The sequence below is a fragment of the Triticum dicoccoides genome, chromosome 5B (genome assembly GCF_002162155.2).
Source record: "Triticum dicoccoides isolate Atlit2015 ecotype Zavitan chromosome 5B, WEW_v2.0, whole genome shotgun sequence".
In the NCBI taxonomy this organism is placed as follows: domain Eukaryota; kingdom Viridiplantae; phylum Streptophyta; class Magnoliopsida; order Poales; family Poaceae; genus Triticum; species Triticum dicoccoides.
The window spans coordinates 234,467,654-234,486,356 of NC_041389.1; the positions used below are offsets into that span (position 1 = coordinate 234,467,654).

The 18,703-nt window shown below is 45.8% G+C and overlaps 2 protein-coding genes across 2 annotated transcripts; one reads left to right on the forward strand and one right to left on the reverse strand.

The window, feature by feature from the left end:
• Window positions 1-1,459: 1,459 nt before the first annotated feature.
• LOC119308186 (peptidyl-prolyl cis-trans isomerase Pin1-like) lies at window positions 1,460-2,910 on the reverse strand. The gene is made up of 2 exons (XM_037584307.1): window positions 2,440-2,910; window positions 1,460-1,741 (listed from the first exon to the last, which is right to left on the reverse strand). Exons 1-2 carry the CDS (start codon window positions 2,666-2,668, stop codon window positions 1,713-1,715), a joined length of 258 nt encoding a protein of 85 aa, XP_037440204.1. The 5' UTR covers window positions 2,669-2,910; the 3' UTR covers window positions 1,460-1,712.
• A 350-nt stretch (window positions 2,911-3,260) lies between these two features.
• LOC119308185 (probable mediator of RNA polymerase II transcription subunit 26c) lies at window positions 3,261-6,386 on the forward strand. The gene is made up of 9 exons (XM_037584306.1): window positions 3,261-3,861; window positions 3,968-4,036; window positions 4,207-4,289; window positions 4,408-4,481; window positions 4,566-4,618; window positions 4,978-5,020; window positions 5,116-5,258; window positions 5,735-5,828; window positions 5,983-6,386. The coding sequence occupies exons 1-9, from the start codon at window positions 3,502-3,504 to the stop codon at window positions 6,096-6,098; spliced, it is 1,035 nt and encodes a 344-aa protein (XP_037440203.1). The 5' UTR covers window positions 3,261-3,501; the 3' UTR covers window positions 6,099-6,386.
• Window positions 6,387-18,703: the final 12,317 nt, after the last annotated feature.

Genomic DNA, 18,703 nt, shown 5'->3' on the forward strand with positions numbered 1-18,703 from the left:
GAAGACTTCATTTCTCCAATACAGAAGACATCAAGCTCAAAAAGACCATAAACTGATGGTCATATCATCTCTTTGGGCAACAACCAGTCCTAGCACTGCAGCTAGATAACACAAAAGTTGAGCTTGAAATCATAGTAAACCATGCAGCTAACTGCTATTTACTCACATATCACATAAAAGAAAAATAAGCTAACTACATATTCATATTCAGTTATAAAGTAACAGGAAGCAAACTAAAAAATTGCTGAAGAAACTATCAGTTCTAGAAAATAATTTTGCTGCCCTCGAAAAATAGAGATTTGTCAATAATCGGAAACCGTCGTAATATGACTTCCTATTGTGTCCTAAACTTTCAAATTGCTTAGAAGCCATATACAGTATGTTATAATTTCCAATAGCATGCCACGCCTCTCATGTACACAGCCTTCTATAGATAATGTAAAATTGACCGTTCTGCAAGCAGATGCAATCACAACCGTAGATGTAAACAAATTTCTTAATATTCGGTATGAAACTTTTTGATCAAACATAAAAACAATCAAAAGGACAAATATGTAAGAAGCAAGAAACATGACAACACTGGAGTAGCTGATAATCCTATCAATAACCCCTACACCAGCTGCATTAAGATATACTCTGGAGTATTGTGTTATTTGTTGTTGCCTGCAAATGTTGGACTTGGTGGAACATACATACTCCCTCCGTCCGAAAATACTTGTCATCAAAATGGAGAAAAGGAGATGTATCTAGAACTAAAATACATCTAGATACATCCTCTTTTATCCATTTTGATGACAAGTATTTTCGGACGGAGGGAGTACCTCGCACCTTTTATTTGCTTAAACCCATTTTATTCTCGTGTTCAACAATTGCAGGCTTGCAGAATAGCTGAAGCATCATAATCTACAGAGCTAAAGTATTGTGAAGAAACAAACATCTGAATAAATGTGTTCAGGCAAAATATGTGTGGATCCGGAAGGTAGCACGATTCTCAATTCATTCTTCAGAACCTACATTTGAATTCATTAAAGCTTAATTTACCACGGTGTCATGATCTAAAACATAAGAACACATAGGTTTTTCAATACAGTTTTGAGTGTCATCCTATGTAGGCTAACTTGTGCAAACTGGAAGATACTTTAACATATTTCAGAGGCCTTATTTGGTACAGAAGTAACATTCAACATGACAGTAAATCTTGAGATTATTGGTATTACCTGAGAGTAAGCTCATGAAGCAGTAACTGTCAGTTTGTCACCTTAGCAATTCAATAATAGTAACTATCACTACTATTAACAACAAAGAGTATATACTCAGCCTTTGAAGAAGCATGGACCGACCTTCTCAACTAATTCTTCTTGTAGGACGGTCGAAATTCCTGGAGCTAGAAAATTGCAGACGGCGTTTGATGACAGCATTGTATTTGGGCTGAATATATGCTACTATGGTCACCCTGGAGGACATGTAAAAATGATAAATAAAAAAATTGACTAACCATTAATACATTCATTTGTCTCAAGTATACACATGTGATTCATTCAGCATGTTAATCTGATGCATCCAACAATTAGATAATTGCATGTGGACCCCTTTGTGTGTACAGTGTATATACCTTGAGCGTCACCGAGGATTTGGATGGCACTGCCAGTAGTCTAGCTCTGGTGATCAGCACTGCCGAGCCTACCGTTGGCGGCACTGATTACCCTTCTGGTTCATGTCATCTTCTGCAAATCAATTGGTTCTACCATACGCACCGCATGCACATATGGTATACACAACAATTTCAGATTTAAGCCTGGAAACACACTCATACAATTCACTCCCCTATACAGAACAACTTCGGATTTAAGCTTGGGAGGCTGGGACCAAGTACGAACCACAAGGTAATGAATGTTCAACCATACAATTGAGAATAATAGTGTAAAAAATATAATTTTATTTTTTTAGGCGTATGTCAATGAGCTCTACATCCAGAGAAGTATCTCACTGGTTGTTTTGACCCTTTTATAGGTCACTCTATATCAAAGCAATAAGCATAAGATGGGGATATTCCTGAGCAATTTCCCGTTGCCTATGCCTATGGTCCAATTTCCTTTGCACTCTTTCTCAGACTGTTTTGAAGAAAAGAGCTGGAAAGCAACCACAGGTCCATCCTCTATTGTAGTCGCTCGCTCCTCCATTATTTGTGCTGTAGGTTCATGTACTGCTGGCTGGAGATACGATTGTTCTCAAGAAAATTGTTTTGGCTGTGTAACAGAGGAAGAAAAAGAACGGAGAAGTGCTTGGCTCGGTGGTGGATCTCGGCCTGGTCACCTACTGCTGGCTGGAGAGGACCTCACGCTGTCGAGCTCTTCGTGGGCTGGTGCTTCCGGCTCGCCATGATCGGAGACCCTATATGAAAGCCTGCTAAGCGCGTAGGTGGGGCAAGTGGAGGCATACCTAGGTTGCCGCCGCGGCGGGCGAAGGAGCAGCCGGAGTGCTGTGCAGCAAGGTCGGCGAAGGAGGCGCGCCCGGCGAGGATCTGGTCGACGTGCGGCGACATCGGCGCCCGTGTGGCCGAGAAGACCCGGCCCTCGGGCCCTCGCCGCTCCTCCTCGTGCTTGATCCGGATGTAGGACGCCCGCGCCATCTCCTTCCCCGCCGCCACAGACGCCATCTCTCCATTCATCCGCCGCTTTGCCGCTCCGGTTGCTTCGGGAGGTAGGTTCCTCGCGCCTGGGGTAGAGGCAGGGGGAGGTTACGGCATCGGCGGCAGCTGCTGGAGGCGTCTCCACGCGCGACAGGGCGGATCCTGTGGCTAATGGCAGCGCAAGGGTGCGGGAGGAACGGCGGGGCGGCGAACGGCGCGGGAGGAGGGGGCGAGAGACGTGCGAGGAGAAGGGGGCGAGAGAGGTCGTGCGGGGAGGAGGGGAGAGGTCGTGCGGTCGTTTGTGGGCAACATATTTTTTTCTTTCTGAACGGTTGGGCAGATTAGAGATCGATGGGTTTGGCTTAATGCGTGGTTGGTAGCGTTAAACACAGAATGATTAAGGACCATTAGATCTTGATGATGGATGGGTGGGATTGTTTGGATCTGCCCCTCTCTTTCTTTTATAGTGGTAGTAGATAGTAGATAGATAGATAGTAGATATAAAGAAATATTAAGAGTATTTAGATCACTAAAATAGTAAACCAAACGCAATTATATTTATTTTATTCTAATTACCCGACCGATATGCCAACCTTTAACCAACCACCACCATCACGCCCTTAGCGGGTCCGCGAGCTCGCTTACCGGATCCAGACAACGCTCGCGTCCAATTTCCCCAATCGCGGCCCCATTCTACCTCCTCCAATCCAAATCGCCGCCTCCCACCACCAATCCGTCCCTCACATGGCTGCGCTCCACTCGGCGGCGGGGCCGCGTAGTCCGTCTGCGTAGCGATCGGAACGTAGTGTTTCGGTGGTGCGCGCCGGGTTGCCTTATCGGAGTTCGTGGGTGTTGACTATCAGGGCGAGCGGATGGACGCCGACGGTCGCCTCCGGCGCGCGCTCGCCGCCTTCGGGGGCGGAGACGTGTGGGACCTCGTCGATGCCGCGCTCGCCGCGGCCGCGCCAGCCGACCTCCGCGCGCGTCGTGACGGGATCGTGGAGCGGCTCTACGCCGGGGCCCGCTGCCGCAATTGCGATGCCCCCGAGAGTCCACCGCAGCCGCCGCGTCAGCCGGCCGAGGCCGCTTCTCCGGCCTGGCAGGAGGAGGGGGAGGAGGAGGAGGAGGAGGCCGACGTGGATGGCCTCGGCCTGGAGGAGGAGACCGACGAGGGCGGCGGCTTGGAGAGCAAGATCCTGGCGATCAAGGATTTCTTGGAGGACCCCGACCAGGTCCTTGAAAAGATCTCGTGTTTACCGGTTTGGAATCAGTACGATTTTGCTCGGGAAAGCTCACTTCTTCTGTTGCAAACTGTACCTTTGTATGGTTTCGTCACAGTCGGAGGAGGAGCTCGTGAGCCTGCTGCAGAACCTGGCAGACATGGACATCACCTACAAGGCTCTCCAGGTGATCTTTACTTTTTCTGTCCTTCCTTTTAGAAGTTTTGTCTGCCTTACGAAGGGAAGGATTAGTTAGCTGGTTGCTTTTGCTTGTGGAAGCAGCTTTTTTCGAGGGTACTTGTGGAAGCAGCTTGACCACTATCAGGAGTGAAACCCCTTGTGTTTCTGGTTGTGCAGGAGACGGACATCGGCCGACATGTGAATGGCCTGCGCAAGCACCCTTCGGGTGACGTCCGGCAGTTAGTGAAGCTGCTCGTCAGGTGAAGAACAACAAGCCAGAGTATATTGCTAAATTTGTGTCATAAAAATGCCAAGGTAGAAGTGCCTTCTAATTGTGTTTTGGTTTTTGTGTATTTTGTGCTATGCGCGTCTGTGAAGGAAATGGAAGGAGATAGTGGACGGCTGGGTGCGGCTCCACAACTCTGGTGGTGACGGTGGAAACTCGATCCTAAGTAAGGCATCGTGCTCAGTTCCACAGTTCTATGGATTTATTTTGTTTTCCAGTGATAATTTCGATTGATAATTCATGGTGGCAGCTGATGGTGACTCTCCTGAGAAGACTCAAGGCAAAAACTACCAAAATGCCCGGGTAGCCTATTCTTCCACAATCCAAACATGTCGTTCCACACTAATGGAGACTGGTGTTTTGGTTCTTGCTTTGGAATGATGATAATTAAGCTCACGACAAACTTTAGCTTTTCTGTAATGCGGAAACAGATCCTTCCATTTGGTGGGTAGTATTATGCCAAAAATGTTTCTAGCCCATTTTTTCTGCTAGTTTACCAAACAAACCACAACTTTGCTACATGGTAACCACACTTTCCTAGGTCTTAGAAAGGGTGAAGAAATGAGCTAACTATATAACATGAAATTGCTCATTTGATTGACATGTTTTGGTTTAGCATGTCCTTTGTCTACAACTTCTAAGATGGACACCTTTGTTTGCAGGTTTCAGACTTCAAGTATACGCCCAGCCCACCACAGAGGCACAGTGAGTCCCCATCTGTTCTTAGAGTTTATATGTGAAGCTATTTCAAGACGTAATAATGTGCCAACTGAAACTTCGTTTCATTGTTTGGACCCAAGGTGGTTTGAGTTCAGAGCGGTCTAGGAATAACAATGGGTTCGAGTCGACACTGGAGAGGCATAGAGCAAGCCCAGCTCCTACGTATCATACGAAGCAGAACAATGGCAATAACTATTCAACTACTTCGTCATCTGCTCCAGCTGTAAGCCTAACCAGATCATCCTTTCGATAATTTTAATCAGTTCATTCATCGTTGTACAGAGGTCGTGCACTTGTTTTTGTTCAGAATAGTAGTAGTAGCGGAAGAAGTTCTCCCGTCAGCCCCTAATCTCAAGGCCCAGCCCAGCCCAACACATGTTCACACGAGGCATCCTCCATTTGCTTTCTAGATTTGCCACTGCTGGAGCGTGTCAACCAGCGTGGGCTGAAGATGTTGCCATTTGTTAAAACATAAAAATAAAGCTGCACCATCCATTAATCATTCACCTTATCATGCAAAGTAGCCGGGAACAAGAACTTGTTTTGACTTTTAGTGAACCAAATGGCATGATACCAATGAAAGTAGAGGTTTTTCTCCAGTTAAAAAAAGCGAGGGAAGTTTTTTCTCTGCTTATTTCTTGCTAAACTGTACCCACGGTCCTATACACCCAGTTCGATATTCGCAAATATGGTTTGCAGAGGGCGATGAGGGAGCAGAAGGATAATCATTTGGACGAGAAGCTCGATTCAGCCAGAAAGAGGCTTCAAGAAAATTACCAGGAAGCACAAAATGGTATTAATTTCATTGATATACCTACTTGTATTTCCCCTTCAATTTGCCATGAACACAGTGGATGAAATCAATTTCCTTCTCATTGTCTTCAAGTATAGTGGCACCAAGTTTTTGACATGTTCCCCCTTTTGGTATTTCTGCGGCCTTTTTGCAGCGAAAAAACAGAGGACAATGCAAGTGCTGGATATCCACGACATACCCAAGCCGAAAAATAAAAACACCTTCATCCGCAAGCCTGGTGGAGGTGGCCTCCCTGGCCGACATCGGTGACCTGGTGAACATGCAAATTCTTAGCCGCGGCAAGGTTCAAAATGAAAAATAAATTGAGCACGAAAGGTTTATGTTTGTTCTTTTGTTTAGTTACACTGGTTATCTGGTCCGCTGAAATATTGTCCAGCACAACCAAGTCAAGATATAATACTAGTACTACTGATAAAAGGACCAAGGTTATATATTTGAGAATTTGTGCTGTAGCTTGTTTTTTTTAAGAGGTCTCTTGAATGTACCTGGAAGTATTTAATTGAGAATTTGCGTTTGTGGTGACGTTTATCCATTTTACCGTTATAAAGGCGTACTGCCATCCCTGATATTTGTTAGAGATACTATGTTTTACGGTCTTTTTGAGGAGTTGTTATAGAAATTAGAGCAACTCCAACGGGGCGACCCCAAACGGATGGCGCTTTTGTCCGATTTTTGTCCGTTTGGGTCGGCCATCCGTCCTGTTTTAGATTTGGATTTGTAGTGCGCCGATCCATTTCATATTCGCACACAATTTGTGAAAATGGCTCACGGCCATAGATCATGCTAGCGGCCATATCGTTGCCCGAAGCAAATGCCGGTATCATGCCAGCTTCAAAATAACACCACACAGTTCATGTTGGCGCACTCGCCAGCCGCCGGCACATATGCCAGCACACAAAAAGGGGGTGGGACTTGAGTTCGACCACGCGCGGCCTCGTGGTCATGCCGGCATAAAAAAGAGGATGGCGCTCGCCGCCATAGGTCACTCGTCGTCAAACTTGAGCATGTCGGCCTGCATCTTCTCGAACCACGGCCTCTTCCTTGGTGACATGGTGTTGAGATCCACCTTCATGATCTCCACCCCGGTCATCATGCTTGCGAGAGCCAGTTCTTTCGCCTTGGTCTTGGTGTGGGCGGCCTCGATCTCTACCATCTTGCCTTGCTTCTCCGCCTCCATCTCAAGCATCTTGGCTTGCTTCTCCGCCTCCATCTCAAGCCTCCTCCTTTGGATCTCCATGAAGGCGTTCATTTGTTCTTTGTATCGCCGACGCTCCTCCTCCCTTTAGTCCTTCTTGCTCATCATGCCCTCCAGGCTAGCGATCAAGGCGTTGGACGCCGCATCCCGCTTGTCCTCCTTCTTGGAGTTGGTCTTCCCCCGCGGTCGTGCCTTCTCGCCGCCCCCAACCTCCTCCACGGCTTGCTTCCCCCCACGCGACTTGAGGGTGGCATATTGCGCCTTGAACTTCTCCTCATCTTTGATGACGCTAAAGCAATGGAAGATGTTGAAGCACTTGCCACTGTGTTGGACTTTGAATGCCTCCAAAGCTTGAAATGCCTACAAATGTATTTCATGCAAGCACATTGGAAAAATGGTGTGCAAATGAACACGCAAGCATAAACGGAATGACACAAAAGAGGGCGGCTTGCTAGCATACCATGTCTTGCATGCCGATGCCGCTCATGGGGCGGGTCTTGACGCTCTCAAGAGTGGCACAAAACTTGTTGCACTCTTGTTGGATCACCCTACATAGCTTCGAAATGGACACCCACCCGCGCGTGCTTACTACTTGGTACGATGGAAACTTCTTGTGCTCATGGAACTCACGGTGGACATGAATCCAAAAGGTTGATGCCTTTTGTTCGGCGCCCGTCTTGGGGTCTTGCCCAATGTCTCTCCAACACTCACAAAGAAGCTTGTCCACGGCCGTCGTGTATGCCTTGGTCCGCTTGCTCTTGCGCTTCAGCTTCGCCCCGCCGGCTTGGTTGGCGAGCTCGTCCTCGAACAAAGGCTCCCCTTCGATGTTGCACTCGTTCTGTTCCTCTTGTCCGTAGTCCTTCGGAAACTCGTGGTCGAGTGGAAAGCCGTCCAGGTCCAGGCCGACCTGATCATGCATGAAGGCCGCCTGATCTTGATCAAAGGTGGTCGGCGTGAACGCCCCTCGGCCGTCCTGTCTTTGTGTCTCGTCGGGGTCGTAGCCCGCCTGTTGTAGGGTCAAACCCTAGGTGGGATCTTTTCACACTTGGAGGGGGAAAAGGAGGAAAAACACTCAAGAACACAAGAACAAAAACTCTCAAACAAACCCAAATATCACATCCACTAGAGTAGCATACATGAGATCCACAAGATTACAAGATCAATCCAAGGGGAATAACACTAGGGTAAAGGTCTTCTCACTAGGTGAGGTCTTGCATCCAAAGAGGATCTTCTCCAAGAGGAGGGTTTGATCTCCAAGAGGAGCTTCTCCAAGTGGAGGTCTAGATCTCCTAAAGGAGGAAGATGAGCAAAGCCCTCTTTTGTGTTCTAATATCTTTGCTAACCCTACAAATGAACTAGAAGATGCCCTTATATAGTTTAGGGACGAAATGAGGGAGGAGGGAGGATACAAGGGCAAAGCCCCGAGGAGGCACGCACGCCCACGGTTTCGTCCGGGCACCCGGGGTCATGGGGTCCGGGCACCCGGACCGGTCAGGGCCATCATCAGGTTCGCCCGGGCACCCGGGGGCGAAGGGTCCGGGCACCCGGCCCGTGCAGGGGCTCGGCTGGAGGCGGGCGGCTGGGAGGGGCCAGGCACCCGGGGGTCCCAGGCCCGGGCACCCGGTGGGGCGGCCAACGGTTGGGAGCAGAGGGCCCGGGCACCCAGAGGCTAAGGGGCCGGGCACCCGGAGCGAGCCGGGGCAGCTCCCAGGTGGTGAGGCCGGGCACCCGGGGTTCGGGAGGCCGGGCACCCGGGGTGTCTAGAGGTTTCTCCTCCGTGCTTCCTTCTTCGTTCTTCTTGTCCTCTCCTTCCTCCTCTTGCTCCATGGGTGCTTGGGTCTTCCTCCTTGCTTCCTCACGACGATCTCCAATGTACCTAAGAACGCATAGTGTCTCTCTTTGAGGTAGAATCCCATTCTCAAGTGAAACCGAATGAAACTCGAAGAGGAGAGAATCAACCTCGTTCTCGATGACGCACACACGTGCTCTTGTCATTAGTCCACTCGGTGCTTGCGGTGGTGATGGAGTGTCGGTGCGAGTAGTTGAGGGATGCTCCGCATCATCTTCCCCCCCTTGGGAGAGATCCGTCCACGGATCGTGCTCTTCATCACCATGGTACTTGGCCAAGTCTTTGACGTTGAAGATGTCGCTAACGTTGTACTTGTCGCGTGGGATGTCAACCTTGTAGGCGTTGTCGTTGTAGCGTGCGATCACCTTGAATGGTCCGTCGGCTCTTGGGAGTAGCTTGGACTTGTGCTCCTTGGGGAAGCGGTCTTTGCGGAGATGTATCCATACTTGATCACCCGGTTGGAACACCATCGGAGACTTGTTGATGTTGAGCTTGGCGGTGAGGCGTTGCACTTGGCGCTCGATCATGGAACGTGTTTCTTCATGCATCTTCTTGAGGTAGGCGGCTCTTGCACTTGCGTCCATGTTTGTTCGTTCTTGAAGCGGTAGAGGAAGGATGTCCAATGGCGACAAAGGGTTGAAACCGTAGACGACCTCGAAGGGGGACTTGTCGGTTGTAGAGTGTCTTGCGCGGTTGTAGGCGTACTCGGTGATGGGTAGGCACTCCTCCCACTCCTTGATGTTCTTCTTGATCAACACGCGTAGAAGAGTTGCAAGCGTCCGGTTGGTGACTTCCGTTTGGCCATCGGTTTGAGGATGATAGGCCGTGGAGAATAGTAGCTTGATCCCGAGCTTGGCGCATAGCGTCTTCCAAAAGTATCTTAAGAACTTGATGTCTCGATCCAACACAATTGTCTTTGGCACGCCGTGCAACCTCAAGATTTCCCTACAAAAGAGATTGGCAACATGTGAAGCGTCCTCTATCTTATTGCATGGAATAAAATGAGCCATTTTAGAGAATCGGTCCACAATAACAAAAACGGAATCCTTGCCATTTTGAGTCCTAGGTAATCCAAGCACCAAATCCATGCTAATGTCTTCCCAAGGTTGATGTGGAATAGGTAAAGGCATATGTAAACCATGGGATTGAGAGTGTGACTTAGCTTTGCAACATGTAGAGCACCGGTTGGTGAAGCGGGCGACATCGCGAAACATCTTGGGCCAATAATAGTTCTTGGAGAGCGTGGCGAAAGTCTTGTCGCGTCCAAAGTGTCCCATGAGTCCGCTGTTGGGTTTCGTAGTAATTTCAAAAAATTTCCTACGCACACGCAAGATCATGGTGATGTATAGCAACGAGAGGGGAGAGTGTTGTCTACATACCCTTGTAGACCGTAAGCGGAAGCGTTAGCACAACGCGGTTGATGTAGTCGTACGTCTTCACGGCCCGACCGATCAAGCACCGAAACTACGACACCTCCGAGTTCTAGCACACGTTCAGCTCGATGACGTCCCTCGAACTCCGATCCAGCCGAGTGTCGAGGGAGAGTTCCGTCAGCACGACGGCGTGGTGACGATCTTGATGTTCTACCGTCGCAGGGCTTCGCCTAAGCACCGCTACGATATTATCGAGGTGGACTATGGTGGAGGGGGGCACCGCACACGGCTAAGAGATCCAAGGGATCAATTGTTGTGTCTTTGGTGCTAGCCCTGCCCCTCTATTTATATGTTGAGCCCCGGGGTCGAAACTTGGAGCAAAAGCCTCCTCAAAGTCGGTTTTTCCCGAAAGGCAAGAGTCCCACTCGGACTCCAGGACCAAACGCCACAATCCTTGGCGTCTTGCCCAGACGCCATGGGCCTCGGCGTCTGGCCCAGGGCCAGACGCCAGGGTCTCCGGCGTTTGGCCTCCTGGACTCCGCAAAACTCCTTTTGCACCGATCTAAAGCCTCATGGGCTTGACCCCTTGGCCTAACCATATCATCCAATATATGAATCTTTACGTCTCGACCGTTTCGAGACTCCTCGTCATGTCCCCAATCTCATCCGGGACTCCGAACTCCTTCGGTACATCAAAACATGTAAACTCATAATATAACTGTCATCGTAACCTTAAGCGTGCGGACCCTACGGGTTCGAGAACAATGTAGACATGACCGAGACACGTCTCCGGTCAATAACCAATAGCGGGACCTGGATGTCCATATTGGCTCCTACATATTCTACGAAGATCTTTATCGGTCAGACCGCATAACAACATACGTTGTTCCCTTTGTCATCGGTATGTTACTTGCCCGAGATTCGATCGTCGGTATCCAATACCTAGTTCAATCTCGTTACCGGCAAGTCTCTTTACTCGTTCCGTAATACATCATCTCACTACTAACATATTAGTTGTAATGCTTGCAAGGCTTATGTGATGTGTATTACCGAGAGGGCCCAGAGATACCTCTCCGACAATCGGAGTGACAAATCCTAATCTCGAAATACGCCAACCCAACATCGACCATTGGAGACACCTGTAGTACTCCTTTATAATCACCCAGTTACGTTGTGACGTTTGGTAGTACCCAAAGTGTTCCTCCGGTAAACGGGAGTTGCATAATCTCATAGTCATAGGAACATGTATAAGTCATGAAGAAAGCAATAGCAACATACTAAACGATCGGGTGCTAAGCTAATGGAATGGGTCATGTCAATCAGATCATTCTACTAATGATGTGACTTCGTTAATCAAATAACAACTCATTGTTCATGGTTAGGAAACATAACCATCTTTGATTAACGAGCTAGTCAAGTAGAGGCATACTAGTGACACTTTGTTTGTCTATGTATTCACACATGTATTATGTTTCCGGTAAATACAATTCTAGCATGAATAATAAACATTTATCATGATTATAAGGAAATAAATAATAACTTTATTATTGCCTCTAGGGCATATTTCCTTCAGTCTCCCACTTGCACTAGAGTCAATAATCTAGTTCACATCGTCATGTGATTTAACACCAATATTCACATCTGTATATGATTAACACCCATAGTTCACATCATCATGTGACCAACACCCAAAGGGTTTACTAGAGTCAATAATCTAGTTCACATCGCTATGTGATTAACATCCAAAGAGTACTAAGGTGTGATCATGTTTTGCTCGTGAGAGAAGCTTAGTCAACGGGTCTGTCACATTCAGAGCCGTATGTATTTTGCAAATATTCTAATGCTCTGTACGGAGCTACTCTAGCTAATCGCTCCCACTTTCAATATGTATCCAGATTGAGACTTAGAGTCATCTGGATCAGTGTAAAAGTTTGCACTGATGTAACTTTTACAACAAACTCTTTTATCACCTCCATAATCGAGAAACATCTCCTTAGTCCTTACTAAGGATATTCTTGACCAATGTCCAGTGATCTACTCCTAGATCACTATTGTACTCCCTTGCCAAATACAGAGCAAGGTATACAATAGGTCTGGTACAAAGCATAGCATACTTTATAGAACCTATGACTGAGGCATAGGGAATGACTTTTCATTCTCTTTCTATTTTCTGCTGTGGTCGGGATTTGAGTCTTACTCAATTTCATACCTTTGCAACACAGGCAAGAACTCTTTCTTTAACTGTTCCATTTTGAACTATTTCAAAAATCTTGCCAAGGTATGTACTCATTGAAAATCTTATCAAGCGTCTTGATCTATCTCAATAGATCTTGATGCTCAATATATAAGTAGCCTTTTACTGAGGTCTTTTCTTTTTAAAGAACTCCTTTAAAACACTCCTTTATGCTTTGCAGAAAAATTCTATATCATTTCTGATCAACAATATGTCACTCACATATACTAATCAGAAAGGCTGTAGTGCTCCCACTCACTTTATTGTAAATACAGGCTTCATCGTAAGTCCATATAAAACTATATGCTTTGATCAACTTATCAAAGCGTATATTCCAACTCCGAGATGCTTGCACCAGTCCATAGATGGATCGCTGGAGCTTGCACATTTTGTTAGCACCTTTAGGATTGACAAAACCTTCTGGTTGCATCATATACAACTCTTCTTTAATAAATCCATTAAGGAATGCAGTTTTGACATCCATTTGCCAGATTTCATAAAATGTGGCAATTGCTAACATGATTCAGATAGACTTAAGCATCGATACGAGTGAGAAAACCTCATCGTATTCAACACCTTGAACTTGTTGAAAAACTTTTTGCAACAAGTCGAGCTTGGTAGATAGTAACACTACTATCAGTGTCCATCTTCCTCTTGAAGATCCATTTATTTAACATGGCTTTGCTGATCATCGAGCAAGTCAATCAAAGTCCATACTTTGTTGTCATACATGGATCATATCTCAGATTTTATGGCCTCAAGCCATCTCGCAGAATCTGGGCTCATCATCGCTTCCTCATAGTTCGTAGGTTCATCATGGTCTAGTAACATGACTTCCAGAACATGATTACTACACCACTCGGGTGCAGATCTTACTCTGGAAGACCTACGAGGTTCTGTAGTAACTTGATCTGAAGTTTTATGATCAATATCATTAGCTTCCTCACTAATTGGTGTATTTGTCACAGGAACTGATTTCTGTGATGAACTACTTTCCAATAAGGGAGCAGGTACAGTTACCTCATCAAGTTCTACTTTCCTCCCACTCACTTCTTTCGAGAGAAACTCCTTCTCTAGAAATGATCCATTCTTAGCAACGAATGTCTTGCCTTTGGATCTGTGATAGAAGGTGTACCCTACAGTTTCCTTTGGGTATCCTATGAAGACACATTTCTCCGATTTGGATTCGAGCTTATCAGGTTGAAGCTTTTTCACATAAGCATCGCAGCCCCAAACTTTAAGAAACGACAACTTGGGTTTCTTGCTAAACCACAGTTCATATAGTGTCGTCTCAACGGATTTAGATGGTGCCCTTTTAACGTGAATGCAGCTGTCTCTAATGCATAACCTCAAAACGAAAATGGTAAATCAATAAGAGACATCATAGATCGCACCATATCCAATAAAGTGCGGTTACGACGTTCGGACACACCATAACATTGTGGTGTTCCAGGTGGCGTGAGCTATGAAACTATTCCACATTGTTTTAATTGAAGACCAAACTCGTAACACAAATATTCGTCTCCGTGATCAGATCGCAGAAACTTTATTTTTCTTGTTACGATGATTTTTCCACTTCACTCTGAAATTCTTTGAACCTTTCAATTATTTCAGACTTATGTTTCATCAAGTAGATATCCCCATATCTGCTCAAATCATCTTGTGAAGGTCAGAAAATAATGATACCTGCTGTAAGCCTTTCATCGGACCACATACATCGGTATGTATGATTTCCAACAAATCTGTTGCTTGCTTCATTGTTCCGGAGAACGGCGTTTTAGTCATCTTGCCCATAAGGCATGGTTCGCAAGCATCAAGTGATTCATAATCAAGTGATTCCAAAATCCCATCAGTATGGAGTTTCTTCATGCGCTTTACACCAATATGACCTAAACGGCAGTGCCATAAATAAGTTGCACTATCATTATTAACTTTACATCTTTTGGTTTCAATATTATGAATATGTGTATCACTAAGATCGAGATCCAATGAACTATTTTCATTGGGTGTGTAACCATATAAAGTTTTATTCATGTAAATAGAACAACAATTTATTCTTTTACTTAAATGAATAACCGTATTACAATAAACATGATCAAATCATATTCATGCTCACCAAATAACACTTATTTAGTTTCAACACTAATCCCGAAATTATAGGGAGTGTGCGATGATGATCATATCAATCTTGGAACCACTTCCAACACACATCGTCACTTCACCCTTAACTAGTCTCTGTTTATTCTGCAACTCCCGTTTCGAGTTACTAATCTTAGCAACTGAACTAGTATCAAATACTTAGGGTTTGCTATAAACACTAGTAAAGTACACATCAATAACATGTATATCAAATATACTTATGTTCACTTTTCCATCCTTCTTATCCGCCAATCACTTGGGGTGATTCCGTTTCCGGTGACCAGTCCCTTTGCAGTAGAAGCACTTAGTCTCAGGCTTAGGACCAGACTTGGGCTTCTTCACTTGAGCAGCAACTTGCTTGACGTTCTTCTTGAAGTTCCCCTTCTTCCCTTTGCCCTTTTCTTGAAACTAGTGGTCTTATCAACCATCAACACTTGATGTTTTTCTTGATTTCTACCTTCATTGATTTCATCATCACGAAGAGCTTGGGAGTTGTTTCCGTTATCCCTTGCATATTATAGTTCATCACGAAGTTCTACTAACTTGGTGATGGTGACTAGAGAATTCTGTCAATCACTATCTTATCTGGAAGATTAACTCCCACTTGATTCAAGCGATTGTAGTACCCAGACAATCTGAGCACATGCTCACTAGTTGAGCGATTCTCCTCCATCTTTTAGCTATAGAACTTGTTGGAGACTTCATATCTCACAACTCGGGTATTTGCTTGAAATATTAACTTCAACTCCTGGAACATCTCATATGGTCCATGACGTTCAAAACGTCTTTGAAGTCCCGATTCTAAGCCGTTAAGCATGGTGCACTTAAACTATCAAGTAGTCATCATATTGAGCTAGCTAAACGTTCATAACGTTTGCATCTGCTCCTGCAATAGGTCTGTCACCTAGCGGTGCATCAAGGACATAATTCTTCTGTGCAGCAATGAGGATAATCCTCAGATCACGGATCCAATCCGCATCATTGCTACTAACATCTTTCAACACAATTTTCTCTAGGAACATATCAAAATAAACACAGGGAAGCAACAACGCGAGCTATTGATCTATAATTTGCAAAATACTACCAGGACTAAGTTCATGATAAATTTAAGTTCAATTAATCATATTACTTAAGAACTCCCACTTAGACAGACATCCCTCTAATCCTCTAAGTGATCACGTGATCCAAATCAACTAAACCATGTCCTATCATCACGTGAGATGGAGTAGTTTCAATGGTGAACATCACTATGTTGATCATATCTACTATATGATTCACGCTCGACCTTTCGGTCTCCGTGTTCCGAGGCCATATCTGCATATGCTAGGCTCGTCAAGTTTAACCTGAGTATTCTGCGTGCGCAACTGTTTTGCACCCGTTGTATTTGAACGTAGAGCCTATCACACCCGATCATCACGTGGTGTCTCAGCACGAAGAACTTTCGCAACGGTGCATACTCAGGGAGAACACTTCTTGATAATTTAGTGAGAGATCATCTTATAATGCTACCGTCAATCAAAGCAAGATAAGATGCATAAAAAGATAAACATCACATGCAATCAATATAAGTGATATGATATGGCCATCATCATCTTGTGCTTGTGATCTCCATCTCCGAAGCACCGTCATGATCACCATCGTCACCGGCGCGACACCTTGATCTCCATCGTAGCATCGTTGTCGTCTCGCCAATCTTATGCTTCCACGACTATCGCTACCGCTTAGTGATAAAGTAAAGCATTACATCGCGATTGCATTGCATACAATAAAGCGACAACCATATGGCTCCTACCAGTTGCCGATAACTTGGTTACAAAACATGATCATCTCATACAATAAATCAGCATCATGCCTTGACCATATCACATCACAACATGCCCTGCAAAAACAAGTTAGACGTCCTCTACTTTGTTGTTGCATGTTTTACGTGGCTGCTACGGGCTTAAGTAAGAACCAATCTCACCTACGCATCAAAACCACAACGATAGTTTGTCAAATAGACTCCGTTTTAACCTTCGCAAGGACCGGGCGTAGCCACACTCGGTTCAACTAAAGTTGGAGAGGCAGTCGCCCGCAAGCCATCTCTGTGCAAAGCACGTCGAGGGAACCGGTCTCGCGTAAGCGTACGCGTAAGGTTGGTCCGGGTGGTCTCGTCCAACAATACCGCCGAACCAAAGTATGACATGCTGGTAGGCAGTATGACTTGTATCGTCCACAACTCACTTGTGTTCTACTCGTGCATATAACATCAACATAAATAACCTAGGCTCTGATACCACTGTTGGCTTTCGTAGTAATTTCAAAAAATTTCCTACGCACACGCAAGATCATGGTGATGTATAGCAACGAGAGGGGAGAGTGTTGTCTACATACCCTTGTAGACCGTAAGCGGAAGCGTTAGCACAACGCGGTTGATATAGTCGTACGTCTTCACGGCCCGACCGATCAAGCACCGAAACTACGGCACCTCCGAGTTCTAGCACACGTTCAGCTCGATGACGTCCCTCGAACTCCGATCCAGCCGAGTGTCGAGGGAGAGTTCCGTCAGCACGACGGCGTGGTGACGATCTTGATGTTCTACCGTCACAGGGCTTTGCCTAAGCACCGCTACGATATTATCGAGGTGGACTATGGTGGAGGGGGGCACCGCACACGGCTAAGAGATCCAAGGGATCAATTGTTGTGTCTTTGGTGCTAGCCCTGCCCCTCTATTTATATGTTGAGCCCCGGGGTCGAAACTTGGAGCAAAAGCCTCCTCAAAGTCGGTTTTTCCCGAAAGGCAAGAGTCCCACTCGGACTCCAGGACCAAACGCCACAATCCTTGGCGTCTGGCCCAGATGCCATGGGCCTCGGCGTCTGGCCCAGGACCAGACGCCAGGGTCTCCGGCGTTTGGCCCCCTGGACTCCGCAAAACTCCTTTTGCACCGATCTAAAGCCTGATGGGCTTGACCCCTTGGCCTAACCATATCATCCAATATATGAATCTTTACGTCTCGACCATTTCGAGACTCCTCGTCATGTCCCCAATCTCATCCGGGACTCCGAACTCCTTCGGTACATCAAAACATGTAAACTCATAATATAACTGTCATCGTAACCTTAAGCGTGCGGACCCTACGGGTTCGAGAACAATGTAGACATGACCGAGACACGTCTCCGGTTAATAACCAATAGCGGGACCTGGATGTCCATATTGGCTCCTACATATTCTACGAAGATCTTTATCGGTCAGACCGCATAACAACATACGTTGTTCCCTTTGTCATCGGTATGTTACTTGCCCGAGATTCGATCGTCGGTATCCAATACCTAGTTCAATCTCGTTACCGGCAAGTCTCTTTACTCGTTCCGTAATACATCATCTCACTACTAACATATTAGTTGTAATGCTTGCAAGGCTTATGTGATGTGTATTACCGAGAGGGCCCAGAGATACCTCTCCGACAATCGGAGTGACAAATCCTAATCTCGAAATACGCCAACCCAACATCGACCATTGGAGACACCTGTAGTACTCCTTTATAATCACCCAGTTACGTTGTGACGTTTGGTAGTACCCAAAGTGTTCCTCCGGTAAACGGGAGTTGCATAATCTCATAGTCATAGGAACATGTATAAGTTATGAAGAAAGCAATAGCAACATACTAAACGATCGGGTGCTAAGCTAATGGAATGGGTCATGTCAATCAGATCATTCAACTAATGATGTGACCTCGTTAATCAAATAACAACTCATTGTTCATGGTTAGGAAACATAACCATCTTTGATTAACGAGCTAGTCAAGTAGAGGCATACTAGTGACACTTTGTTTGTCTATATATTCACACATGTATTATGTTTCCGGTAAATACAATTCTAGCATAAATAATAAACATTTATCATGAAATAAGGAAATAAATAATAACTTTATTATTGCCTCTAGGGCATATTTCCTTCATCCGCCTCCATGAGCCTCTTGCAAAAGGAGCAAACGAAGAGAAGACTCGGGAATGCATAGTTTGTTAGCTCTCATAAGATAACCATCTTTGATATAATATCTTTCCCGAGAAGTATACGTCACATAC